Source organism: Musa acuminata, chromosome BXJ3-5 (genome assembly GCF_036884655.1).
Source record: "Musa acuminata AAA Group cultivar baxijiao chromosome BXJ3-5, Cavendish_Baxijiao_AAA, whole genome shotgun sequence".
In the NCBI taxonomy this organism is placed as follows: Eukaryota; Viridiplantae; Streptophyta; class Magnoliopsida; order Zingiberales; family Musaceae; genus Musa; species Musa acuminata.
In genome coordinates this window covers 3,652,749-3,679,306 of record NC_088353.1, presented here as the reverse complement: position 1 = coordinate 3,679,306, position 26,558 = coordinate 3,652,749, and the positions used below count along the sequence as shown (strand labels likewise).

At 36.9% G+C, this 26,558-nt stretch overlaps 3 protein-coding genes and 3 non-coding genes across 7 annotated transcripts; 5 read left to right on the top strand and 1 right to left on the bottom strand.

Moving 5' to 3' along the window:
* Nucleotides 1-135: 135 nt before the first annotated feature.
* Nucleotides 136-7,711, bottom strand: LOC135638913 (uncharacterized). Of its 2 annotated transcripts, none has more exons than XM_065152487.1 (5): nt 7,437-7,711; nt 3,474-3,630; nt 2,275-2,518; nt 931-1,112; nt 136-507 (listed from the first exon to the last, which is right to left on the bottom strand). In XM_065152487.1, the coding sequence occupies exons 1-5, from the start codon at nt 7,498-7,500 to the stop codon at nt 399-401; spliced, it is 756 nt and encodes a 251-aa protein (XP_065008559.1). In that variant the 5' UTR covers nt 7,501-7,711; the 3' UTR covers nt 136-398. The 2 variants fall into 2 exon arrangements, with proteins under 2 accessions (XP_065008559.1, XP_065008560.1); XM_065152488.1 differs by having other exon boundaries at nt 202-507; nt 3,474-3,611; nt 7,437-7,575.
* A 4,937-nt stretch (nt 7,712-12,648) lies between these two features.
* On the top strand, nt 12,649-16,841 carry LOC135639219 (ABC transporter G family member 11-like). Its single transcript, XM_065153019.1, has 10 exons — nt 12,649-13,385; nt 13,671-13,960; nt 14,121-14,292; nt 14,399-14,521; nt 14,606-14,734; nt 14,809-15,003; nt 15,195-15,281; nt 15,349-15,621; nt 16,077-16,184; nt 16,270-16,841. The coding sequence occupies exons 1-10, from the start codon at nt 12,984-12,986 to the stop codon at nt 16,609-16,611; spliced, it is 2,121 nt and encodes a 706-aa protein (XP_065009091.1). The 5' UTR covers nt 12,649-12,983; the 3' UTR covers nt 16,612-16,841.
* A 2,356-nt stretch (nt 16,842-19,197) lies between these two features.
* TRNAL-AAG (transfer RNA leucine (anticodon AAG)) lies at nt 19,198-19,278 on the top strand. Its single transcript has one exon. It is a non-coding gene; the product is annotated as a tRNA-Leu (tRNA).
* A 63-nt stretch (nt 19,279-19,341) lies between these two features.
* On the top strand, nt 19,342-19,422 carry TRNAL-AAG (transfer RNA leucine (anticodon AAG)). Its single transcript has one exon. It is a non-coding gene; the product is annotated as a tRNA-Leu (tRNA).
* Nucleotides 19,423-19,560: 138 nt separating this feature from the next.
* TRNAL-AAG (transfer RNA leucine (anticodon AAG)) lies at nt 19,561-19,641 on the top strand. The gene has a single exon. It is a non-coding gene; the product is annotated as a tRNA-Leu (tRNA).
* Nucleotides 19,642-19,833: 192 nt separating this feature from the next.
* Nucleotides 19,834-26,532, top strand: LOC103984793 (probable prolyl 4-hydroxylase 3). The gene is made up of 8 exons (XM_065151258.1): nt 19,834-20,135; nt 20,231-20,315; nt 22,613-22,710; nt 22,794-22,891; nt 25,455-25,584; nt 25,708-25,895; nt 26,005-26,091; nt 26,231-26,532. The coding sequence occupies exons 1-7, from the start codon at nt 19,969-19,971 to the stop codon at nt 26,076-26,078; spliced, it is 840 nt and encodes a 279-aa protein (XP_065007330.1). The 5' UTR covers nt 19,834-19,968; the 3' UTR covers nt 26,079-26,091; nt 26,231-26,532.
* Nucleotides 26,533-26,558: the final 26 nt, after the last annotated feature.

Below are 26,558 nucleotides of genomic sequence, written 5' to 3'. Positions count from 1 at the left end.
CAAATCCTGATCACCTATGTCAGGAACGAACAATATTCATAATAGATTCAAAACTTCTAAATTGCTCAAGGATGTACTACTAGTTTAAGCCTGAATCAAACTTCATGAAGCACCAAAATCAACCTAGAAGACAAGTGAAAGTGCACACATAGTGACTAATTATTGTAGAGCACAGCATGTGCCACAAAAACGATGCAAGGGTTGTCACAGGACAATCTTTCATTGTTTCATCATTAGATCGAAAATGCCTGATGACTGAAGCAACTAACTTGCAGAAACAAACACTGGAAAAGTTGAAAGGCACCCTCCTCCGCAGCACCAAGATCAGCATTACATAGTGAGAAGAGGCAATCCAATCTCCATTGGAAATACCAATTTGCTGAGAATATGATCAAGACCTACATTTTTCTCCAGAGGCTAATGATCCCATCTGCTAATGACCTTAAGTTTCCCCACAAGTTTGCCGTCCTTGATGAAAATCCTTGCTCGGAACTTCTATGATGATCACTACAGAGAGAAAACCAGCAAGGCAGTATTCAGCATCTGAATTTATCTGAAGACAGGCACAACAGGCTAGACGAGTATTATCAAAAAATTTAGTTTGCTGACGATGATATATAGCCACATTATGCATGATAAACTGGGCAACCACTTGAAAATACATCTACAGATTCTTTATAGCCACATAAATCAAGACCATAGGACAAGAAGTTCATGTTCGAATTCTTAATGAAGTTTCTTGTAGAATCATAAAACAGCATATGGAAGGAGAAGGACCAAGACAATGTATGCATTGGGAAATCATGGTAGTTAGTATTGGAATTATTTGCTACAGATACAGGATCTAAACCATTAGATCCTTGGAAGTGTAATATCAAGAAGAAATAAGAAAATGAACTTGACATAGGATAAGTGAAAAAGCAAGCTTACCTATGACGTTCCTCTGTCACCGAAACTCCATGATTTCCTGTATCTTTAACTACCTTTGGTGAAGGTGCATCATGTGAAGAGTCTTTAGTGCTTATCTCTTTTCTGGAGCCCACAGATTCTCCGGAAGAAGACATTGAGGTTTTTGTTTCAATTCCCAATTTCAGAGAGACTGATGGTTCATCCTGAAAAAAAGAAAATTTATCAGCAAAAGCTACATGCATATATAAAAAAGCAACTCTTGTCAGCTTTATATAATAAGGCATTTCCATGAAAAAAAATGTCAAAAGAAATTATTATTGGTACATTCCAGAATCCAATCATTATCTTGAGAACTCTGTTTACCAAAGTCTTTAGGAGAAAGTACTTCATTTGATTTGCAATACAAATGCACACAGGAAGAGTGAAAAAGAGACATGCAATTAAACAAAAGCAAACAACAGTCCCAAAAAAAAAACTCTTAAAACCAATAATGATGTCAGATGCAATTCCAAATATTTCACAAACAATTTACAAGTAAGCACTTTTCTACAGCATGAAGACAGGATCGCAGGACAATGTGATCCACCATTGACGATAATGAAAACAAATATCTTCACCTTAAAGAGAAAGGATTATATGAAGAGAATGCCTAACCTTCAGACTAACTGTGAACAACCCATAAAATAGCTAAGTAAAAAAACATTGGCAATAGCAGCATTTATTCAAATAATCAAATTACAAAAAAAGAAACAAAGATTGAAAGATAAAGAGGGAGAGAGACATAGGGTTTTAATCTTTAATATAAGAGAGAAAATTAAACAAAGTAATAATAGAGCGGAGAAAGATAATTAGTGTAGGAAAAAGGTAGAAAATGGGAGATGGAAAATTCTCTTGTGCAAAGAAAGAGATCATTTAGAATAAGCAAATAATTAGCTGCCATCTGAACTTACTTAGGCTGACTATAGTAACCTTTCTACAGCCCTTGATCACAATGAGATCCCAGATCCCACTAACTTTAGACATATCCATGACTTTAGATGCCATAATCTTACTGAGCCATCATATAGCTAGCTATCTGTCCCAATATAAACATTTAACTGATGAACCACCTAAACATTACATGACGTAAAAGATATAGCAATCGAACTAGAATTGGCACATTATAAAAAGAAATATGGTCCAAGAAATAAAGAGAAATAGTTAGATAAATCATTTACACAATGTTGATAATGAACAGCCAAAACACATCCAGAATGTCAAAAATACTTAGTTGCACAGTCAACTGCCTCTATTTGAGATAATTTGATAAAAAAAATATTCATTGGATCAAACTGTTCATCTGTCTTGATGATTGTTGTTCCTTACTTTGCTATCAATGACTGATTTCAAGGTTTCATCTCTGACAGATGTAGAGGACACTTCTTTGGCATCTGAATTTTGATTAATGTCTTCTGCTTTTCGCAACTGAACAGTCCCCTTATTTAACGAGGACAACTTATTGTTGTACTCTATTTCTTGTACAATCAGTTTTAGACTGTAATAAGACCCACCAGTCTCTCGTAGGACATAAGTAACTGCAGGAAATCTTCCTGCATTTGAGGCTCTATACCTGTAGAATTTAAATATAGGTTTTAAATATTTTAAAGAAAATTGTCATCAGAACATAAAATAAGGAAACAAGAAACAAGCGTATTCACATATAAAAACATGCTCTGACAAATTGTGAATGAAAATTTGCAAATAAAAATATACAGGTTTTGGAGAAGCATAAATTGAATTCATTTGCACCATGTGGCTAGCAACAAATCATGCGATACTCAACGTCTGAGTGTAATCTGTTTCATTTCGGTAGCTAAGCCTGCACTTACTCAATTCATGTCTTATTTCTTTAAGTTTTTGTTCAATTAAGTTGTAATATGGGTCAAATTTGGCCAAGCTTTGGTTTAGGTAATTTCAAATTCCACTTGGTCTCAATTCACTATTTTTATTAGTTATTTAGCTAGTTCGCTATCCTCCTATCAGTTGCTCAATTTTAGTTTATAGATTTTTAATCTATTTTGAAGTCAGAAAAGTTGTTATTCAAGGTGGATCAATTAGGACCACTACACTGCTGCCCCTAGACTTGATCTAATAGATACTCAAAGATCCAATAAGATAGAGGTGATGACAATTTTTAGAAAATATACTAACCAACTGCTTTCCTCTCTAAAAAGAGTTCTTATTGGATCTAATATATCGTCAAATGCAATAGCTTAAACTGCTGAACTATATCCAGGATAAAGAGTTGTCATTTGCTTATTTTCATTTTTTAAAAAAATGCTTGTTTCAAGAGCATTAGATGATTGTTATGCTTGTTTTCTAGAGAAAAGGTTTAAAGGAAAAAAAGAAAATGCATGATGGATCCCTAGGGAAGGGTACCTTCAAGCCTATACTAATGTAGTAGGACTTGTACACACATAGTCTCAAAGATGCCCTTTTCCCCTCAAATAATAACTTTGATCAAACCCATGTCTTAGAACATTTTTCCAATGACATTTTAAAAGTCATTGGAACAGGTAACTTACTTGTCAACAAAGGACTTTACCAAAGTGCGCCTTTCTTGTTTAGTTAACCTCTTGCCCTTTTGTGGTTTAAATGGACCCGGGGGAACTGAAGCAGCAAATGATTTACACCGTCCTCTAGAATTCGATTGTAGTAGTTCACTAGACAGGCCAATAAACACTGCAATAATATAAGAAAGATAGGCATAATCAAGTAAAAGGATTTTAAATATGCACATAGATAAAATCCATCATGTAGAAAATGTTTATCTATTTTACAAAATATTCTTGTAGAATTTATAACAAACAAAAACAAGAACAAGGATTTTACATACACACACTGATAAAATCCTTCATGTGGAAAATGCTTATCAGTTTTGCAAGATATTCTTGTAGAATTTGTCACAAAAAAGGATATTGTCTGGCTTGATATCTCCCTTGCCAATAGTGAGAACGTTTTAGTTATCTAGAGTATTTGTCATTAAGCATCACTATCCAGTCTCGAAGAGTAAAATAAATAGCATATTGACAAATAATTTTCTTCAAAGATCCTTACTTAGAAACTTGTGTATGCTTCATTTAATTTTTTTCTATAGTTTCAACTTTCAACATAATATAGGGTTGAAGGCCTAAAAGAGACTGGCTGGTATAAGTATGGAGACAGGAGGCCGAAGAGGAAACATATTTACAGAATCAGAATAAGTAGAACTCTTTCCTAGAAACAAAAGGCTGACCAAAAAGATGCCTATTACAATGCCCAAGTAAGAACAGAGAAAATTCTGAATACATCACAAAGATTAGAAAATGTTCTTTGCCAGTGTTAGCTGTAAGAATATGATCTTAAGATACGAACCTTGAATATTTTAACCTCTTACCTTTTTCTTAATGCATTTCTCTATAGCTACTTCAGATTAATAAATTAGACGAGTTTTGCCAACATACGAATAACAGAATCAAGCATCAACTATCAACTCATTTCATGTCACTAAATGTGGAGTGAGCAGAGAGGATGAGTAAACTCCACAGATATTTAGTTATCTCAAGATTATGATATGACTGCATGCTTTTGCAGAAGATATTTCCATCCACATAGGATGCAGAAAGGAGTTGTAGTATCAACTTCAAATAATGGCATTTAGCTTGCAGTCTTAACCATAAGCTTAAACATTGTAAAACATAGTAGGCTATCATTTGGCTATAAATGACAAAACAGGCATCACTATTGTTTTGTTAGTACTAGGTTATTTTTAAAAATTTACTAATGCAACATATAAGACAGTAAGGAGATTACAAAAATTGTGCCATCAAAATCCTCCGATCTTCTCCCTGATTTATTTACCATACAATTAATTTGAACAATTTGTAGCAACTAAAAGCTGCTAATGCTGATTGGCCATAGGTATGTGATATAGAGTAAGAAATATAAACAATCTTTCTATTAATTCTGGGTTTGCAAAAGCCAACCTAATGAATCATGCATGAAGGATCTTAAGATATCCAACAATGATCCAACAAATAGCTTAACTATTATATCACACAGTCTGGTGAGAAGAAGCTGGAATGGAAAATACATGGCCATATCTTTTTTAAACAAAGATAAATTTCATTTAGTCAAAAAATCTTGCAAGAGGATTGGGCAAGCCCAGGTCATCCAGCATACAGAAAGAGGGGAACCCAGAGGTTCAACCAAAAATGCCAAGCTCATGGGCTTTGCAATTAAGTGTTCTTGGAATATTGGAAACAAAAAAAACAAGAACATGCCAAAAGAATCTCTAGGAAGATATTGTAAATGGATTGTTCTTTCAGTAGCATTGAAGAAAACATTATGAAGAAGGATATTGAAATTTGGATAAGTAGGCTGATCTCATCAATATTTGTATAAAATTAATCAGCTAAGGTCAAGAAAGTTGTATCAGCATATTTGCATTATACAAGCAGCTGTTGAAGCACCTGGTTTCAGAGCCTATTTGAACACTAGGGGTCAGGGAAATCCAGGTCCATCGTAAGCAAACTATTGCATAGCTATCTTGAGATACTCAATGCAGGAGCCAGGAACAATAATGTACGAGGCATAAGGAGAAGCAAATCTCTAGTACTCAAAGGCTTATTCGACCTGAGAAATTTCTTCTGCCTCGTCTATGGATAAAAAGTCCTATGGGCATCTTACAAACGTTAGAACCTGATTTGGAGCATTACATAGATCAATAATGTAGACATGCAATAATATATGCTTTAATTGTGAACCTCAAGTTGGAGAATCTTCATAACAATGATGAGTTTGAATTTTAACTGTCACTTGCACTTGCAATTGAGATCTTTAACTATAAAGTTTAAGAGCCTTCTACAAAGGAAGATACCACTAAATACAAATTCTCCTACTTCCTTGCTGCCTCAGGTTCTTCAAGAAAAACTCAGTAGTTTCAACAAAGACTACTTATTGTTTGGCAACTCCCATGTTCTCATTCATTGGTTTTCCGACTCAGTTTCTTCTCTCCTTGAGCAGCCTTGACGTAGTTTAGCTTTCTTAAGTTGATTCATAATACTTTTCCCTCTATGAGCAATTGTAGCCCCTCCCTACTTCTCTGGTGTCTGGTTGTTCCTCCTTTTGAGAAAGATATTCTTCTTTCATCACTTGATTAGCTCAATACACACACCTTAAGGATATTATTCTTCTGTCCACCCAAAATCTCAAGCTTGAGGACAATTCTTTGGATCCCGGGGACCAGTTATCACCACTGGGAAAAAAGCAACACTCAAAACTTGAGATTGTAGAACTGTTCCCTTAAGGAGGTCGTGTCCATTAGTTCATGTGATACTTGGCACCTTTGAGATGAAAAAGTTCCCTATATGTTCATTTGTATTTCCCTCGTCTTCCAGCATCTTCCAATATCTAGGGAAACTTTGAAAGCTTTCTCCCTGCTTACATGAGGTTAAATTACAACCAATGAGGTAAATTATTCTATTCAAAATTAATTCCTAGAAAGATTTGGTTTCTGCCCAAACTATGTTGCAAAGAATTCAACACCAACTAGAAGTTTGACATCAAGCTATCCTTGTAAAAAGGCTTAAATATGACAAACATGATGAATATCAAAGGACCCTTACACAACTGTTGTAACTCTACTCACTTAGCAGTCCAAAGCTATACTTCCATCTTAGGAGAGGAACAAGGACATTTAATGAGAGGTCTGATAGTGTCAGGCAATAGGCAGTGATTGGTGTCCGGATTCATGCCCAGAGTGGTAAATACCAGCCATTAAGAACCAGTCCAAGGAAAATCAGTTTTGTTGATCTAGACATTAGGAAAGAACTAAGATTTACAAAGGAAATAGAAGATGATACATGTCAAACAGGAGCAAGCCTCACCACAGACGTAAGCAAGAACAAGAATGATGATATGTATGCATTAGTCTCGAAGTGCAGCATATTGAAAAAGTTTAATTCAAGAGAAAATTACTCATATCAGTTGTAAACTCCACCAAGAAAAATTGACCATTCGAGAGAAACATAACGACAACAAACTCACGACTTAGACATTAAAAATCATTTTCATTCTTCCAAGTAATAGCTACGATTTTATCAAAAACGAAACAAATATTAATAGATTAAGATCACAAGTCCTGTTTTATGATACACAGCAGAACATCATGTCAGAATAGTCAAGAAAAGGATAAACAAAAACAAAAAAATGTGGCAATTTGAAGTACAAATCCGAATGTTCTATCTCTCTCAGCTTATAGAAAACGACTCACCAGCTGCAGGATATTTTAAATTACATCTTTATATTTCCAACTGCTGTAAAACCTCATGAATTACTTCTAACATGAACCTACGTTTCAGAGCACACTATCATTCAAATAAAAAGCTTCTGACAGTAAATTTTTAAGTATCCTAGAGGACTACTTGTCACAATGTACTTTTAGATTCCAAGGCCCTAAAGCTTGTGATCACCAGTGGAAAGCAAAGAGGAGAGGGATCGTTTGTTACCCCATTTTGAGGAAGACGAGACTGGGGAAGAAGAGAAGGCGCGTCCTCTCGCAGCAGTCAGCATCCGAGCTTATTGATGAATATCACATAACGATCAAAAGAAATAGGCGACAAGAAACTGGGATAGCCCCGCCAATCCCGTACTCAGCAGGCCCGTCAAACGATTTCCATTCAACAGCCAAACGCTACGAACAATGTGTGTGTGTTTGCGAGAGAGAGAGAGCTCGAGCCACTCGTTGCCTCTGTTAATTATTGGCGGACGCTGCGCGCCGCCCGTCTGTCGGAAGGGCGATCGGGGAAAACAGATTTGGGAGTCGGAGACAAGCGTTTTAGGGTTTAGCTCGTATCGGGCTCCATATATATATATATACATATACATATATATATATATATATATATATATATATATATATATATATATATATATATATATATATATATATATATATATATATATATATATATACATATATATATATATATATATATATATATATATATATATATACATATATATATATATACATATACATATATATATATATGCATATACATATATATATACATATATATATACATATATATATGTATATGTATATACATATTTTTATTTATTTTTATTTATTTTTTTATTTAAAAAATATTTTTTATTTATTTTTATTATTTTTTATTTGTATATATAACCCGTTATCTTAAAATTTTTATTTTAAAAAATTCTCGTATCTCAACTTTCAAAAATTCTAACATAGCATCCATAATCATATAATTACTCTCAGATTCATCGTTGCTCTCACCTCCTTGCACTACCCTTACTTTCGCAAACCCTATAAATCACTCCCCCTTCTTCTTCCCCTATAATTGATAGCAAAAACATGTACGCTACTATCTCTTTTTTCTTGAGGTTGTTTCGAGAAAGCAACAAGATCATGGAGAAGGCTTGTGGCTAAAAAAAAAAATAACTATTAGGGTTTAATAAGGACAAGGCCTATCGATCATCTTCATGTGTTATCATGCTTACACTGTGAGTAATGGATGATTATTTAGAACAAAGAGAGGTCATTAATAAGACAGAAGGTGTTGTGAGAGATTGAGTAGAGGATCAATAAGAATAGAATGATTATTAAAAAGAATACTTTATAAAAAAATTTCAAAGTTAGAACACTATTTGAGAAATTCTTAATGTTATTTTTTTAATGAAAATTCACCTCTTATATATATACACACACGATCTAGGTCGGTTGAGCATTAAAATAAATATATTAAAATGTAAAATAATTTTAATTAGTACCTTTGAAGATATTGAGAATATTTTAGGTTTTTTAATTTATATTTTCAAGTTAAAGAATAATCATTATTTACCATGATTAGTAGAGGTCTCGGATGGAAGCATGATCAAAGATTGTCTATGTTGGAATAAAATTAGGGTATACAAATCAGAATTAAAAATGAATATTAAAACAATAATTTAAATGATAAGAATGGACAAATATTATGGTGTGAAAATCTCGTTCCCATTTATAAGAATCAATAGATACTTTCATTCAAGGTTCAATTGTGTTATTTATCTCACGAGCATACTTATTGATTTAAAATTGACCACTGTGAATCGAACAACACAAACAAAAGTAAAATAAAACAATTGAAAATGAAAACAAACGAGGAATAACGAAAGAAATCATAATAATTTGTTTATATAAACTGGGATTGTTTAGTACACTATATATAGAGTTTAAAAAGTGCTTTATTCATTATGATGATTATTTTAACTACCATTATTAATTAATAGTAATTAGTAATTCTAATGGTGTCTAACTTTGTAAAATTAGTAATTTTGGAAGACGAAAGGAATCGTAGGGAAAGAGGACAGAGAAGAGGAGATTAATATACTGTTCTTTCTTCTTCTTCTTTTAATTTTCTTGGCCAATTGGATATAGCCGTTCGTCGTTCTGCAATTAAAGGATCATAATTGCATTGTCGATGTTCATTGTTCAGTCCCTCTTAAAGACAGAACGATATGCTCCAAAGTAGTTATGAAAAAGCCAAAATTGTCATTGTTGTATTATAAAGCGTGACATCGACCGAACTAAATTGGATTATTTTTTTGTAATGCATTAAATTCTTTTTTTATTATTATTAAAAAAATATTATTTCCCACTCTTTGTTAACATTTATAAATATATTAAATCTATTTTTCTTAATGAACAATTAAGTATTTGTGCAATATTCATTTCTTCATTTAGGTTTACACCTACCATGCAATCGAATCTTGTTCACAGCTCAAACCCAAATTAGCTTGCGTATGAGAAGATATTAAAGCTTCTAAACATACTTAATCCTTTCATAAAAGTTTGACTTTTGGAGGTATCAGTCTTCGATCAAAACTCTGGTCAGTCTCCTCTTTCTAATCATAATTTTTTTTATACAATGTGTCAGCCAACTCATTAACGTATGATTTTTTTTTTCTTCATAATTACCATCAGATTTCTTGAACACATTTGGTGGGGATCCTTTACACCGTGGCTGAGTGAGCTGGCAAGGCTTGGTTCAATCTTGGGTGCACAGGATCTCAACGTTCGGTCGATGAGGATCGTAGTATGACGAGGTCCAGCTTGAGCTCTGGCTTCAAAGTCATAGACTCCATCAGGTCAATCGTTTGCTTCTTGGCCTTCGGTCCTTGCACATATGGCGGGGTCGGGAAGGGACTTGTCATATTTTTTTGTTGTCGACCCGACTTTTATGGGATGGTATCGTGCTTGGGCGATGCAATCGTGGCTTTTGCATGGTAGCACTGTGTTTGGGCGACATCATCTCGACATTTGCGGGATGGTACAGTGCTCGGGCGATGCCATCCCAATTTTTGCGGGGCAGCATTGTGCTCGAGCTGCGTCGTCCTGATTTTTGCGGGATGGCACTATGCTCAAGCGAACATGGTTGTGAACAGTGATTGGAGGACAGATTACCAAAATGTACCCTATCAATATTATACGATCAAGAGGCACTTAATGTGTGTAATTATGTTCGAGTTGGAAAGATTAAAACCTTATACGGTGGCCACATTTATGTCATCGCGTTCTCATCAGGTGGCATCAGGCATAGACAATATGATCCAATAGTACTAATTTACCTGGGAGAATGGTGGGTGTATCAATAATGTATGTGCTCGAGTTCAATTAATGTGACATGGATGCTTCTATCCATACCTGCATAAAAGCATCCATGTCACATTGGCTTGGCTGAAAGAGATCAGTGACCAAAAAAAAAAAAAAAAAGAGCCCCAAATTTAGAGGTACGTGCATAATTTTTAATATGTTGTAAGGTACCTATAAAAATAATTTTAAAATAATAAATAGGAAATAATAAATTTGCATCGAAAAATCTCCCTAGCAATGGATTTGAGGAAAATTTTCTCCGTTTAAGAAATATTTTATGATATTTTTATTATTAGATTACATGGTTCTATCTAATTTAGTAATATATATATTATAGTTCTAATTAAATTTTAATAATAATTATCGAACAAAGAAAATATAATTATAATAAGATTTTTTAAGGGATTATCTTGATGAGAAATACTCTCTTAATTATCATCATATATCTTCTGCTCTTGTCCATAAAAAAAAATAGAACTTTATAAGGATAATACATTAGTTATTGAAATTATATATATTTTTAATCTTTAATTCATTACTTTTGTGAAAAATAAAAGGAAGATCAAAACTTTGCATTGAAAGTTACGTATCGTAAATATGATATATTATTATTTGATTTTAATTTATAATATTAAAATTTTACATATAATAATAAGATAATCATTTTTTTTTTACATTTACACCTCTTGTTAAGATCAAATATAGCATAATTCCCTAAACAATTTAAGTAATTTTTTTAATATATAGAAAAGTCATCAATCAAGCCGCCCCAAAAATGTCTCATTCATAATCAACTAATTAAGTTAAATCAAAAGTCCTAATTAGACATGTACATACTTTTCTTCATACCGAAGATTTGCATGCCGAAACTAAGCTTGCCGGCCTAACTAATCCAAAAGGTCATTGTCATGTCATTAACCAACTATAGGCAGATGCACTTAATGCCATTTTCCCTGATAGTTAAGACATTTGGGTAGTTTGATACATGAAATTTCCATCAAGGTAGAGTTTACATAAGCTTAATACATCTTGATCATGTCGTTGATTCTATAAGCTCAAGTTAGAATAGTGTATGATGATAAATACTTCAAAATCATCTCATTATAATGGTTTGTTTGAGATCATTATAAGGAAAATTGGATATTCTCATTAGTATAATTATTATGAATATGATAATTACCATATAAGTATTGTTTGAAAACATTAACATAACTTCTGATGACTTAACTATCTATACAACATCTTTTTTCTACTTTCTGATATATCATTTTATTATTGATATATGATACTTTTATTTTAATATCAAGAGCTTATCTTGATATTAAAATAAAAGTACAACACCCTCATGCCATCATAATTTCCATAATAATTACAAGCCTTTCAACTCACTGGCCATTATTACTAATTATTGTAAGAACATGCAACACAAATTAACAAAGAAATTGTGTTTGTCACTGGACAAAACACTATGACAACTTAATTAATCGAAACCAAAAAACACATCAAATCAATCCTCCATGGTCATGACTAAACAATTGATCAACAGGGATTTCTACTTGTCATACATGTTTCTATTTTCATCTCACAAATGGAAGCAAGGTTGAGTGATAGAAAGAAAAGTGAGGGCAAACAAAGTACTTTGGTTTGAGCAAAGAGGTGAAGGAACTAACAGTAGTTTTATATTGATGTTATCCTAAGACGAGACTTTTGTTTGAGAATATTCTCCAAAGCCAGGTAGCATTTGACACAGGATTCAAATCATAGTTGCTGCCTTAGGTCTCAAAATTTAATGTGGGCTTCTTTCCAACCACTAGCTAATTCTTGTCTACTACTGTGGCATGAAACGGGGAGAGGAAGGGGATTGAGGCTGCCGCTGTATTTATTGCACCACAACAACCAGCTGTCCAAATTAATGCATCATCCTCTCACTGCACCAAACCGCAGAAGATGTGCAATAGCTGCAGCTACAGTGATCGTGCCATCATCTTCCTGCACATTTTTATTTATGCCACTGTTGGTCCAGCAGTTCTACTTGAATTCTAAGGATGGCCGAGGGATTAAATTCTTAGGATGGTTGAGAGAGAGAGAGAGAGAGAGAGAGATAGAAAGAGAGAGGTAAGCAGCTGAGCATGCGGTTGTGATCTGCTTGGCACCTCCAAAGTCACACCAAAACACAACGCGGAGGCTCTTTCTGCGTGGCTTGATCCGAGTTCACACCTCTCCCTCCTCCAAACTTCCACACGCATGCCTTTCTCCTCCTTCCCAACTACTAACGCTTCTTCCAGCTTTAAATCTCCCTCTTCCTCACCTCAAGCACGCATGACATACATGAGCTAGCAGCCCACTCTTGTTGTAACCTGTGGGCGTGCCATCTCTTCTCTCTCCGGGGTGCAACAACATGAAGGCAGTGGACGTGAGGAGCTCAGCGGGGCAGGTGATGGTGGAGATAGAGGCCAACAAGCCGTCGGGGAACGGCATAGTGGTCGGGGGCCTCAGTCCATTGAGTGAGACACTGTGGAAGGAGAAAACGAACACGGAGCTCATCGGGGACGTGTCGGCGCGGCTCACCTGGAAGGACTTGACGGTGACTGTGACCCTCAGCAACGGGGAGACGCACAGGGTCTTGGAGGGCCTAACCGGGTACGCCGAGCCAGGGACCCTGACGGCGCTCATGGGGCCATCGGGATCGGGAAAGTCGACTTTGCTCGATGCTCTCGCTAGCCGGCTCGCCACCAACGCGTTCCTCTCCGGGACCATCCTCCTCAATGGCCGCAAGACCAAGCTGTCCTTCGGAACCGCAGTAAGTCTCTTCATCCACTCGGCTTCCTCCTCTTCCCGACCTTCTCTTGTCTCGATTCAGTTCAAAGATTTGTGATGGTTAATCATGTGTTCATGATATCAGTTTTCTTTTGTCTATCAGTACCAGTTTGTCTGAGAAGGTAATTTTCTTTCTTGTTTTCACGAAATTTTGGTAGCTGGCAGCAAAGATTGTTTTTGAGGATCAAATCGATAATCGTGTTCGTTAGACTGAAAACTTTGTGTACGACTGTGTACCGTTACATGTAATTGAACTTCTCCGTCTCAGGCATATGTAACACAAGACGACACTTTGATCGGCACTTTGACGGTGAGGGAGATGATCTCGTACTCTGCTCGCCTCCGCCTGCCCGACAAGATGCCACGGGAAGAGAAGCGAGCTTTGGTCGAAGGTACGATAATGGAGATGGGTCTCCAAGATTGTGCAGACACAGTCATCGGCAATTGGCATCTACGTGGGATAAGTGGTGGGGAGAAGAGGAGAGTCAGCATTGGTCTTGAGATCCTCATGAGACCCAGATTGCTCTTCCTTGATGAGCCCACAAGTGGCCTTGACAGGTGAATTGTAGAAGTTGGTCCATAGTTTGTACACTCTAACTTGCTACGTATATATCTATAGTCAGCATAAAAGTAATCTCGGTTTAAGAGCAAGAACTCAATATCTTTTCCTGCTTTCATGAGGACATATCTAACTTCACCATATGATCGCATCATGCAGCGCTTCGGCCTTCTTTGTGACACAAACACTGCGAGGTCTGTCAAGGGATGGTAGGACTGTGATTGCCTCCGTTCACCAACCCAGCAGTGAGGTCTTCGAACTATTTGATCGCCTCTATCTGCTCTCAGGGGGCAAAACTGTTTACTTTGGACGGGCTTCTGAGGCATGTGAGGTAAACTATCCGTGGTTTTGATCATCAAGGGAGAGAAAGAGACCCCTCTCTTGTTTCTTTCACCACACAGTCATATCTGTACTCTGATCTTTCTTCTTATCCACAGTTCTTTGCACAAGCTGGCTTTCCGTGCCCACCTCTAAGGAATCCATCAGACCATTTCCTCAGGTGCATAAACGCGGATTTCGATAAGGTGAAAGCTACTCTAAAGGGATCATTGAAAACAAGGGTATGATGTTATCAATTTCTTCCATTCTTCCAGTAGTGTCTGCTTCGGTAAGAAGGAAATTTATGCCGCTTGTATCTTCCACAGCTTGAAAGGAGTGACGATCCCCTGGAAAGAATGACAACATCTGAAGCTATCAGAAGGCTGACTGAGTTCTACAGTCGTTCCCAGTATAATTACACAGCAAGGGAGAAAGTGGATGAGATCTCCCGAGTAGTAAGTTCTAATTTTCCTCATCAGAACCTTTATCCATTCCTTAAGACAGAGCTAACGAACAGCGAATATTGCAGAAAGGAACGGTGCTGGATTCAGGAGGCAGTCAAGCTAGCTTCTTGATGCAGGCCTTCACCTTAACAAAGCGATCGTTCGTCAACATGTCCAGGGATTTTGGCTATTACTGGCTGAGGCTACTGATCTACATTGTTGTGACCATCTGTATTGGAACTATCTACTTGAATGTTGGAACTGGATACACATCCATACTGGTACTCTGTTCACATCCTTCCACCTGAGCACATTCATTTCTAGCTAACAACTTGCCGTGATTAATAATCTTCTAGGTTTATGTTAGATGTACTGAAGATAACTAAATGGATAAAGTCCAATGAACAAAAGATTTCAGATCGTTAGCCTTGAATTTAGTGTTCTAACCTGTAGCCATTATATTCGATAACAGGCCAGGGGTGCATGTGCATCATTTGTCTTCGGCTTCGTCACATTCATGTCTATTGGAGGATTCCCATCGTTTGTGGAAGACATGAAGGTCTGCTTTAATTGTTAATCGGGTTATTGTTATAGTTCAACTGCATGACGCTGTCATCCTCATGCAGGTTTTCCAAAGAGAGAGGCTTAACGGGCATTACGGTGTCGTAGCATTTGTCATCAGCAATACACTCTCTGCAATGCCTTTTCTGATCACGATAACCATGGTCTCAGGAACTCTGTGCTATTTTATGGTACGCCTTCATCCGGGCTTCATGCATTACCTGTTCTTCGTGTTGAACCTCTACGCCAGTGTGACGGTGGTCGAGAGTTTGATGATGGCCATAGCCAGTGTAGTGCCAAATTTCCTCATGGGCATCATCATAGGAGCTGGAATTCAGGTAACCGACATCGATTCGATTCCTGCAAGCTTACTTGGTTCTTGTTCTTTTGTCCAGTGAATTGCCTACCTTTAGAATCACAACAAAGGTTGAAACCATATAAGTTTTCTGCACATGAATCTAATGCAGAATTTCTATGTGGTGAATGACAAGCCAAGAATTATGAATCAGCATAAAACAAAATCTTCATATAATTGTTCAGTTCATCAATCTTCAGATATAAGTTTTGTTAGTCAAGACCAAGCTAGGAAAGGCAGCAGATTTCAAGGCACACTTCAGGAATTGGAAGTAGATAATGCGTGCTGGCTTATCCTGAAATCAAAATATATTATCGTTCTGAAGAGCTATACTTCATCAGAAACAATCATGCTTCCTGTTGCTTCTCATCTGATTGACAGTCACATGATTCTGCATTCTTTAACTATGAACTCATCTCATGATTTCACCTTCAACAGGGAATATTCATGCTTGTTTCTGGCTACTTTCGACTCCCTAACGACATCCCAAAGCCCTTCTGGCGATATCCCATGTCATACATCAGTTTCCACTACTGGGCACTACAGGTAAAGAGAAGATGGCGATGCCCATCCTAACATTGAATGCATTCATCCATCTTTCCGATAGTGATACCTTCACTTTGTCAAACAGGGTCAGTATCAAAATGACTTGAAGGGTCTCATATTTGACAATCAAACACCAGACCTCCCAAAGATTCCGGGAGAATACATACTTGAGAATGTCTTTCAGATCGACGTCAACCGGTCAAAATGGTGGGACCTTGCAGCCCTCTTCAGCATGATCGTCATCTACCGGATCATTTTCTTGATGATGATCAAGATCAGCGAGGATGTGACTCCATGGGCAAGAGGATACATTGCAAGAAGAAGGCTACAGCAGAAGAAAAGTTCATCGGTAGATCTTGCAAACAGGACACCTTCACTCAGGGGCTATGTCGTCGAGATTGAATCCAGCTCCACCAGCAGTAGTTAAGAAACCAGCTCCAAGAACTTACCGCACAGGACATGTGATACTTACAAGTGATCGGTTTTATGGTGATCTCTTTTCGACACAAGGTAGTATCAAAGCTTACAAGTTCATGTTCATGACAGTGCATAATTAGTTTTTTGTATAAATGCAGGAGTCTATCCTACTTTATACTTTAAGAAGTGGTAAATCTGTAACTGGAATTTTGCAAGGATAGCATTTGACTATTACTGCCATTTTTTCTTTTCTTTTTTCTTGCTCATGCACAACAATGAACTTCATTAGTCGCAGATGGAAACCGATGAGTTGACATGGATAGTAAGGTTCATAGTAGTGGCCACCAGTAGTATAAGATCTGGGGAGGATGGATCTGTAAGTGAAAGATGCAGAACAGAATAAGGACTAGTATATTTTGGCTAGAATTCAAGCAAACAATTCCACTTGGCTAGAATTCATGTCTGGCATTTCAATGACCACAAGTCATTTTCAAGAAAAGCTCAAACAAAATGTTTGCATTAGAAAAAAATTGTGAATTCAATCATCATTCTCACAGAAGTTTATAAAACTGAAGCAATGTCTCACAAACAGGACAAAATAGTAGGAAAAAAGATTAAAAAGACATTAAAGCTGAACATGGTGGAAGAAGGTGGATAAGTTTCAAAGAGAGAGCAGCATCTTTCAAGCCTTAATTGGCAAACAATATTGAAGATGGTGGTCCTCAGATCAGATCAATGAAGTCCTGTGGGAGATACTGCACTGGAACTTGGATTTGGTGTTTGATCGCACATCCAACTATGCAAAGTGTCAGAAATTGCTGTGGCTCAATTGATTCTTTAACCCCAAACTCTGCTGATACTGAAACTGAGCAGGACTGCAAGCTTGCCATGGTGTTTTCATGTAACTGTAGGCCAATGATCTGATTGGAGAGACCGTTTTTGTTGTGCAGTGTCCTCACCAGTTGATCTGAAGGGTATTTATCCATTACTCACCAATTGCTAAACCTCTCTAGATCTCATACACGCTTTAATTCATGTAGCATTGTATCTATAATGCTTTTCCTTGTACTGATTCACTTCCACCTTGACGATGTTCTATTAGGCCACACAGACATCACACTCATCTGAAAGGAACAATTTTGCCCCTTTATTAATTCCCAAAAAAAACAAGGCAAGCTATGGATTAAGTTTCTTGCAAGCAAACAATGCTATCTGTTGATCTGTAAAAAACATCTCCTCTAAATGAACTGAGTACAAACAACACAGGTAAAACTGCATTGCTTTGTTGATAAATTCTGCATCTGCCTTGCCAATTTTAGAACTCTTTCAGCACTAATTATTCCTTTCATGCTATAGAATTCTGAAACTCCTTTTACTTAAATTAAGGAACAAAAGAACAATTATGGTGGTCATAACTTATTTGCAGATCAACATGTAAGAAGCAAAAGGAGCTCATCCGTTGGAGAATGAATTTGAGATTGAGAGCTTTGCAAGTTGGCAAGTTGAAACCTTTTTATTTCTGAAAGTTTCAGAATGAAGGAAATCATTCAGAAACCACACAGAAACAAGTTTATGTAAAGTACTTTGGTATGTTTTCCTACGAAGACCCTACAAATTTAATGTCTTGTCCTCAAATATTGACTTCCAGACATAAACTAGCAGCAGATGACAAAGACTCTCAAAAATTAGATTGTGAGTTACAATACTATGAATACTCCTAAAGCATGGATTATCACAACCTAGACTGCTCTTCATGGAGACAAGGAAAGACTAGAAGCAGACAAGATGCTTTGAACTTGAAATGAATTTTTCAGACACTGCCATCCATAGAATCCAACAGAGTATCTAATTTTGGTTATCAGTACCTGTCATCTTTAACAACCGTACACAGAACCTAGGAAGCATCAAAATCCTTGACAAAATACACACCCATGTAGAAAAATGTTAAATTCAGTGATGTCAATCCTGTCACTCAGTCATACTAAACAACCTTACACAGTCTGACGCCATGATAACATGGAACCAGATCATGCTTTAAAGGAAAATATAGATTCTTCTTTTTCCTTCACATAGTAAATTATTAGCTGTGAGCAGAAGACCATCACTGTTTTAGTTCCTTGGTAAGGCTTCAGATACACCAGTCATTCAAGTCCATCCACCATCACCACACTGCAGCTTGCCATGGATATTAATGAATGGCATATGAGCTGCAAACAATTGGCTGGAGCTGGAGAAAAGGACTCGTCAAATAAAAAGCAGCCAGACTGATTCAAATGCATCAATCACTTGAGGTAGTTCAGAAGAATTGATATGCAATCAATTCCCTTCATGTGGAGAGAAGCTCATTGAGTGGCCCTGCCAACAGCATTAAGCATTATTCACCATTCTTGTTTATGGAACAGCAGTCAATGTTTCCCTACTTCTTTGAAATAGTAATGTTCCCATTTCCTTTCACATCAGATCCGAAATGAGCTAATTTATAAGAGTGTTTGAATTAAAGAAATCCGGACAATTGTCAGCTTTATTAAGTCAATGAAAATTCACACATCGGACAATTAAATCAGAAATAAAAGTTAGAATATCATTATTACGCAAAGTTGAGATGGCCGAGTTGGTCTAAGGCGCCAGATTAAGGTTCTGGTCCGAAAGGGCGTGGGTTCAAATCCCACTCTCGACAAATAAATTATGACTTTCTTCAAACATATTTATTTTATTTATTAAAATAACAATATGATGTAAAGTTGAGATGGCCGAGTTGGTCTAAGGCGCCAGATTAAGGTTCTGGTCCGAAAAGGCGTGGGTTCAAATCCCACTCTCAACAAATAAATTATCACTTATATTTTCGACGAAACTATTTATTTTATTTGTTAAAATAACAATATGATATAAAGTTGAGATGGCCGAGTTGGTCTAAGGCGCCATATTTATTTTATTTGTTAAAATAACAATATGATGTAAAGTTGAGATGGCCGAGTTGGTCTAAGGCGCCAGATTAAGGTTCTGGTCCGAAAGGGCGTGGGTTCAAATCCCACTCTCAACAAATAAATTATCACTTATATTTTCGACAAAACTATTTATTTTATTCGGTCAAATAACAATATGATGTAAAGTTGAGATGGCCGAGTTGGTCTAAGGCGCCAGATTAAGTCCGAAAGAGCGTGGGTTCAAATCCCACTCTCAACACAAATAATTTGTATTTTTCTTTCTGTTTTTTGACTAAAAATATCCCTGTTTTACTTCTGACGATTGCCAAATCTTCTAATTTATCATAGGAAACCAAGTGCCGCTTTCGATAGTCCTCCCTCGGTTTCACGGCGAAGTAGACCGCCGAGAGCTGATCGGCGGACTTGCCCAGAGGGCGGTGGCCATGGCGAAGGGCGCGCGCCACCCCCGGAGACCTCCGACGCTGATCCTGGTGGCCCTCCTCACCATCTCCGTCGTCCTGCTGGTGCTCCTCGCGCTCGGCGCCTTCTCCCTCCCCGCGGTTTCCGAGGACGGCCGGGTGGCCGAAGTACACCGCTCCGTCCGCGAGGCGTACGGACGAATCGCTCGCTATGATTTCGTTCTTTGTGTTGGTCGATCTGAAGGCTTTCTTTCACACTGTTCCTCTTGAATTTGAGAATTCGCAGGAGAGATGAACTCCAGGAGACAGGGGAGCAATGGACGGAAGTACTCTCTTGGGAACCGAGGGCCTTCCTCTTTCACAACTTCCTGGTATTTATTCTTGATCTTACCGCGTGCTTAGATATTAGTTGTGCTGAATTGTGTCAACGTATTGTTCAAAGGATTCATTCTTTATGTGAAATCTTCGAATTTATAAACAAATCTTTCCATTTAGAGTTGGGAAACAGTTACATAGGACTATCTGTTTAATCCTGATATAGTCTAAGCTTTCTTGCTGATGAACATATTAGCTCCCTTAAGATGGGTAATTTGCATCACGGGTCTCATGTTAGGTGCCATATATCTAGATTGTTACAAATATATTTCCAGAAAGGTAAGTTATTATGCAGAATAATCATTTCATGCACAAGCAGATAAACTCCTTCCTAGATTTCACGTATCGAGCATGGATTAAGGTACCAATTATGCTATTGTATACGTAATGCTGTCATTGTACTGGCGTGTGATGTTGTTATTGTCTTGTTGATGCCTGCTGAATAGTGCCAGTATATATATCCAAGCACTTGAAAAATATTGTTCTGTGTTGAAACATTTAGTAGATGAGATCTTCATAATCATAGATTAGGATGGACGCAATCTCTGGATATGAGTGATTTATAATCTACAGTTCATTTCTTGCATATGGGAAAAAGGATCGGCTATCGTTTAGTTGTGGTTGCTATCAGAGGGGTCATACAAAATTTAGAAACTGTCACCTTCCAAGAATAATTATTGAGATGCCACCATCGTTGAATTTGCATTATCCAGGCGATGAACAAGACATAATATGAGTGCATGATCATGACCAAGATAAAAGGATGTAAATCCAGCCACCGGTTTCCTAGTACAAGGCAAGGCACAACATACCTTTGGTTGTATATTTTGTGACAGTATTCATAGATTAGCATCATAATGTCCCTTGAATTTACCATCTATGGACTGAGATAATGTGTTGGTAATGTTTCCATTTATATGATGGATGATACTACTGGAGCATCTTAATTGTGCTTAAATGCCATTGGATTTATTAATTTTGTGTAAAATTTTCCTCCTTTTTAAGATGAGGCATTTGCCACAACAAGCTTTCACAGATCATCAAACCATTCTTGTTTATTTTTTAATTTTGGAATAAAGAAAAGTGATATTTTAGTAGGTTTGCTAATAAAGTTAGATTATACATGTAAATGTAATACAATAAAAGCTTTACATTTGACAGTGTATTCCAAATTTGGCATAAAGGAGTTGCGTTGAAGAATCAAGATACCTATCTCATGTATGATTACTTTAACATTTCTCAGTGGGTTAGTACATGTCAGCCAACATGGAATAGATGAAACACCATTACCATCCTACATGAGGTAACGAAGATACATTGGTGCATGCTTTGCATGGTACGAGACCTGCATTGGTATGTTAGAATTTTTTTTCTCAGAGATTCAAATCTTGGTCGAGGCTAATATATACACACACACACATATAAAGATTGGACAGCAATATAATTCAAAACCCAAAAATGTGAAGTTAAGTTGTGAGCCAAACCCATTATATGTCAGTGATTCTTTATTCATTTCTGTTCGTCTTAGATACATGAATATTTTTAGTATCTTCCTCATTTATATGTGAGTTGATTGGTTTCCCTTATTTTAAGTATTCAAAATTCATCAGCATCTTTTCTGACATTAATCCGCACATCTGTTGTGATGTGTTTCATTTTCATTAAATCAAAACCACAACATAACTTTGTTTACCAAATGCATCCTCCTTTATCTTTTTTTTATTAATTTTAAATCATACCATATTAGAATTTTTTTTAAAGATCATGTCCTCATCAATGCCAACTCACACCTATGCATTATTTTAAAATTATTTTCTTCAAAATTTAAAATTTAGGTCAGAATTTACCTTTCACTTGGCTTTTTATTTGCTTGTAGGGCAATTCACATAGTTATTGTTCAATACAGAATCATATACTTGAAATTTAAAAACATGTTGTAAAACTTAACTGTCCTGTGGGTCTTTTCTCAAATTGAATTTGTTAAGGCAATTTCATGATTTGACGTGTGGTTTCATAGTTGAATTTTGGCCATACTATATTTTAAGACGTCATTGTAAATGGATACTGTTAGATTTCTGTTAGTATTTACTTAAATATGGCTTAATAAGAGAATTGTTCAACAGTATAGTGGCCTCAAGTGCTGACATTGATTTCGGGTTGGTCTAGATTAACATCCAACTTTTGGCCGTGGCATCTAACTTGCATATTAGATTTTTATTTTTCTAATTCTATTGTGTTTTGTGAATGATATTCATGTGAAATCACAAATACTGATATTTTATATGTTTGTCAGTCCAAGGAAGAGTGCGAGTACCTAATTGAACTGGCAAAGCCTTATATGAAGAAGTCAACAGTTGTAGATAGCACTACTGGGCGGAGTACAGATAGCAGGTTTACATATCACAGATGTCTCTTAAGATGTTCTGGATTTCTATGTTAATTTGATATGTCTAACTGTAATAGCTTTTTTTCAGGGTTCGGACAAGCTCAGGGATGTTTCTTAGAAGAGGACAAGATCAAATCATTCAAGCTATTGAGAAGAGAATAGCAGATTTCACCTTCATACCTGTAGGTAAGTAATGCAGATTGTTTTTGGTACATATTCATGTTTCAATGGCTTCAACATGTTTTCATTTTGTTGTTCTTTTATTCATGATTTCTATTTTGTGCTGTCTTGCATGATTTTTGGTGTTAAAGAGTTCATCATGATGAAGGCATGTTTTGGACTATGTACTGGATTATATTTTATGCTAGAAGTTTATATCATATAAAATATTTAGTGGCATCTAGAAGATGTAGGTAGAATGTGTTTCATGGAAAGAGCATAATATCATTTGCCTATTCAAACAATTCTGAAATCATGCAAAGCCTTAACAGTAGCTGGTGAAAGAGGATTATAAAATGAAGATGAATGTGCAGAAAAGAGAATGGCAAGGCAGATGTCAAGAGGAGGTTGGATGGAAAAACTGGAGAAATATAAACTGAGACATACTTACAATTGGATACTACATAAACAGAAATCAAGCACTGAGTGGTGGAAAACCAATTTTGGTTTTATGGCACCTATGCTTTCTTAATTATGAAGAGCTTGGTTTAAGGATGTGCATGAACATATTCACTAGAAAGCATGGTTTGATGTTTTGGCTAGACCAGCAAGAAAGTACGAAACTAGCAATATGTACCATCCTGTCACGGACTTAGCTGGAATTGCCTAAGTCATGAAGCACCCTTGCAGCAAATTCACGGACTTAGCTGGAGTTGCCTAAGTCGTGAAGTGCCCTTGCACCAACTTCTCGGACTTAGTTGAGATTGCCTAAGTCATGAGGTGCCCTTGCGATATATGTGTCCTCAAAAGGATCAACCTAGTTGCAACCTCGTACCGGTCCCAAAGGACCTATAAAACAAGTTGATTAGTTTGAAGACGAGCGGCAGACAAATCTCGATGTCTTGCAAAGAGGGAAGCTTTACAAGTAATTCAACGAGCATCTTGAGTGCAAGAGAGGAAAGAGAAAACAAGACTTTAGAAGGCTGAACGAACGGTTGCAAGTCTGCAAACAATTGCTCATCGAGTGTCGGGCACAAAGACAAGTTCCCGTCAAGTTAACGTACGAACTTGTGAAGATTGTTCAACACCCGACACTACCCTAAAGCCCCAATCCCCTTGGTGGTTCCAGGGTGCTAAGATGACTGACGTTTCGCATGCGGTCTACAGAAAACAAGCCATAGTATGCAAAAACGAATTCATTTTGGGACAGTTTTGTCCAGAACGATGAGCGATCGCACTGCAGCACTGCAAACCGTTCAAGCTTACATTTTTACAAGCAAAAACACACAAAACTAAAGCAAAACATGCTGCCAAGCATATGTACAAGTATATAAAAGCGACGAATGATTCGTTGAATGAAGTTGTTATCGGTGCGCAATGATTGGTCGTGATTGTCCGAGCTTTAACCTACATGGATCAGCCCCCATCCTGTACGGCCCTGTCCTAATCTTAGAATAAATTAGAAAACATACTTTATGCTCGCATTAGTGTGCTCTCTTTGCCCTAAATACAAACCCTTCCCGTTTCGCCTCATGTAGTTGTCTGTCACTGCCTGCTGCCCATCGTGCGTTGTTGACGGGTATGCTTCCTCATCCTCTTCCACTTCCTCCTTCTTCCTCCTTCCTCCTTCCTCCCCCCTCTTCCTTCACCACCTTCTCTCCTTCGTCCTCTTCCTCGTCCCTCCTCTTCCTCTACCACACCCTCTTCTTCCTTTCTCTTCCTCTTCCTCCACTGCCTCCTCTTCTTCCTTTCTCCTCCTTCCTCGACCACCATTCCTCTTCTCCTTCTTGTTCTTTCTATTCAAAACACTGGTACATATTGGTGTACCATTTGTTGTACACCAGTACCAATCGGTACATACTGGTTCGGCCATCGACTGATATGGTCTGGTACACGAAATGGCATTCCCTGCTAGAGAGAGGACACAATTGATATTAATTGATTTCCTGTCACTGATATGTTTAATAGGAAGACTGATATGGGTCTGGTATGTGACATGGCGTTCCCTGCTAGCAAGAGGACAGATTCAGGATGAATTGATTTCCTGTCACTGATATGTTTAATAGGAATGATAGATGATAATAATTGATTCATGTAAGTGACTCCAAGCACTTTAGAGAATGTTTATTATACAGTTTTAATTTATGAGCTCCATGAGTTGGTATTGATGCCATAGTATCCAATGCTTAATTTGTTTCTTAGCAGATTGGTTTCTCCATATAGAATGGCTAGCCTCTCACCACTTTGTTATTACAATCAGCAAGCATTATAACTTTAACGTGTTTGACTTTTGCATCTTAGCATTATTGAGAACAGATGCTACCCGTTGAATGCATCTGTTGAGCAAGCAACGACCATTTGGTCTATTGACCTTATTGTATATTGCAACTGATGGACACCGTTCATCCCATGCTTAGAATTTTTTGGACTCTTTCTAGTGTCATCACTGTTACTGCTTCTTAGCATATCCTGCATCTGGTAATCTTTCTCTGACAAGTGTTGCTTGAGACGATCATCACGGTTGTCATATACTTTTGTATCTCCGTCACGTTAGTACCCTAAAATTGTCTTTAATTATTTTGGCTGGCAGAGCATGGTGAAGGTCTTCAAGTTCTCCATTATGAAGTTGGACAGAAATATGAACCTCACTATGATTACTTTGTTGATGAATTTAACACTAGGAATGGGGGTCAGCGATTAGCAACACTTCTCATGTACCTGTATGTATCATACTTCATATTTTTCTTGGTTGTCTTCGACACTGGTCAATTATTCAAAATGTTACTGTTTTATTCAACTTATAACATTTTTGACCTGATGTTTGTTGATTCACTGTTGGTAAGTTCTGATGTCGAAGAAGGTGGTGAGACTGTGTTCCCTTCTGCCAAGGTATTCAGCAGTTCTTTACCTTGGTATACTGAGCTATCAGAGTGCGGGAAGAAGGGTCTTTCTATAAAACCCAAGATGGGAGATGCACTACTCTTTTGGAGCATGAGACCTGATGCCACTTTAGATCCATCAAGTTTACATGGTTAGTGGTTCCTAGTGGGCTATCTTATTCAGATGTGTACTATTTCAACAACACAGACATATCTTGGCTGAATTGTTAACATCTTTCTGTCGTATATAATATGTTGCAGGCGGATGTCCTGTCATAAGAGGAAATAAGTGGTCATCGACAAAATGGATGCATATCCGGGAATTTAGAGCTTAATGTACCGAGAAAGGTACCATATTGCCTCAAGATTATCAAGGATTTAGAAATTCTGATTTGACTTCTTGATTCTTTCAGTAAATGTTAGTCTTTTCCATAAAGAACGAATCAGAGCCAATCACCTTCACTTCCACCTTTTATTTGACAACCAGGAGATATCGATGTACATCACAGTGTCAACGTCTTTTGGAGATGGATTACCACTGAGGAGAAAACGTGCGATGGAGAATTGTGAGGATGTCGTGGACGGGCTGCTAATCTACTCATAGAAACTTCTTTTGTTAATGTAGGACCAACAACTTTATATACAGTCCTTTGAGTTTTGCTTGTATACTGTTCTTCTCTTAGTTATCTAAATGACAAGTTGACCTACAACAAAATTGTAAGTGGAGTCGGTCACATGGATCTGAATCTTTTACCATTATTAAGATTAAAAAGTTATATGTTTAATTAATTTTTATTAAATCTTTTAATATACAA

Excerpts from the sequence above, each read along its gene's own strand:
- LOC135639219 (XM_065153019.1), top strand. The coding sequence starts at position 12,984 with ATGAAGGCAGTGGACGTGAGGAGCTCAGCGGGGCAGGTGATGGTGGAG. Across the intron at positions 13,386-13,670 it reads AGCTGTCCTTCGGAACCGCA|GCATATGTAACACAAGACGA; the intron begins GTAAGTCTCTTC and ends TCTCCGTCTCAG. Across the intron at positions 16,185-16,269 it reads TCCACTACTGGGCACTACAG|GGTCAGTATCAAAATGACTT; the intron begins GTAAAGAGAAGA and ends TTTGTCAAACAG.
- LOC103984793 (XM_065151258.1), top strand. The coding sequence starts at position 19,969 with ATGGCGAAGGGCGCGCGCCACCCCCGGAGACCTCCGACGCTGATCCTG. Across the intron at positions 20,136-20,230 it reads CACCGCTCCGTCCGCGAGGC|GAGAGATGAACTCCAGGAGA; the intron begins GTACGGACGAAT and ends GAGAATTCGCAG. Across the intron at positions 22,892-25,454 it reads TTTCACCTTCATACCTGTAG|AGCATGGTGAAGGTCTTCAA; the intron begins GTAAGTAATGCA and ends TTTGGCTGGCAG.
- LOC135638913 (XM_065152487.1), bottom strand. The coding sequence starts at position 7,500 with ATGCTGACTGCTGCGAGAGGACGCGCCTTCTCTTCTTCCCCAGTCTCG. Across the intron at positions 2,519-3,473 it reads GTAAAGTCCTTTGTTGACAA|GTATAGAGCCTCAAATGCAG; the intron begins GTAAGTTACCTG and ends TAAATTCTACAG. Across the intron at positions 508-930 it reads GTGACAGAGGAACGTCATAG|TGATCATCATAGAAGTTCCG; the intron begins GTAAGCTTGCTT and ends TTCTCTCTGTAG.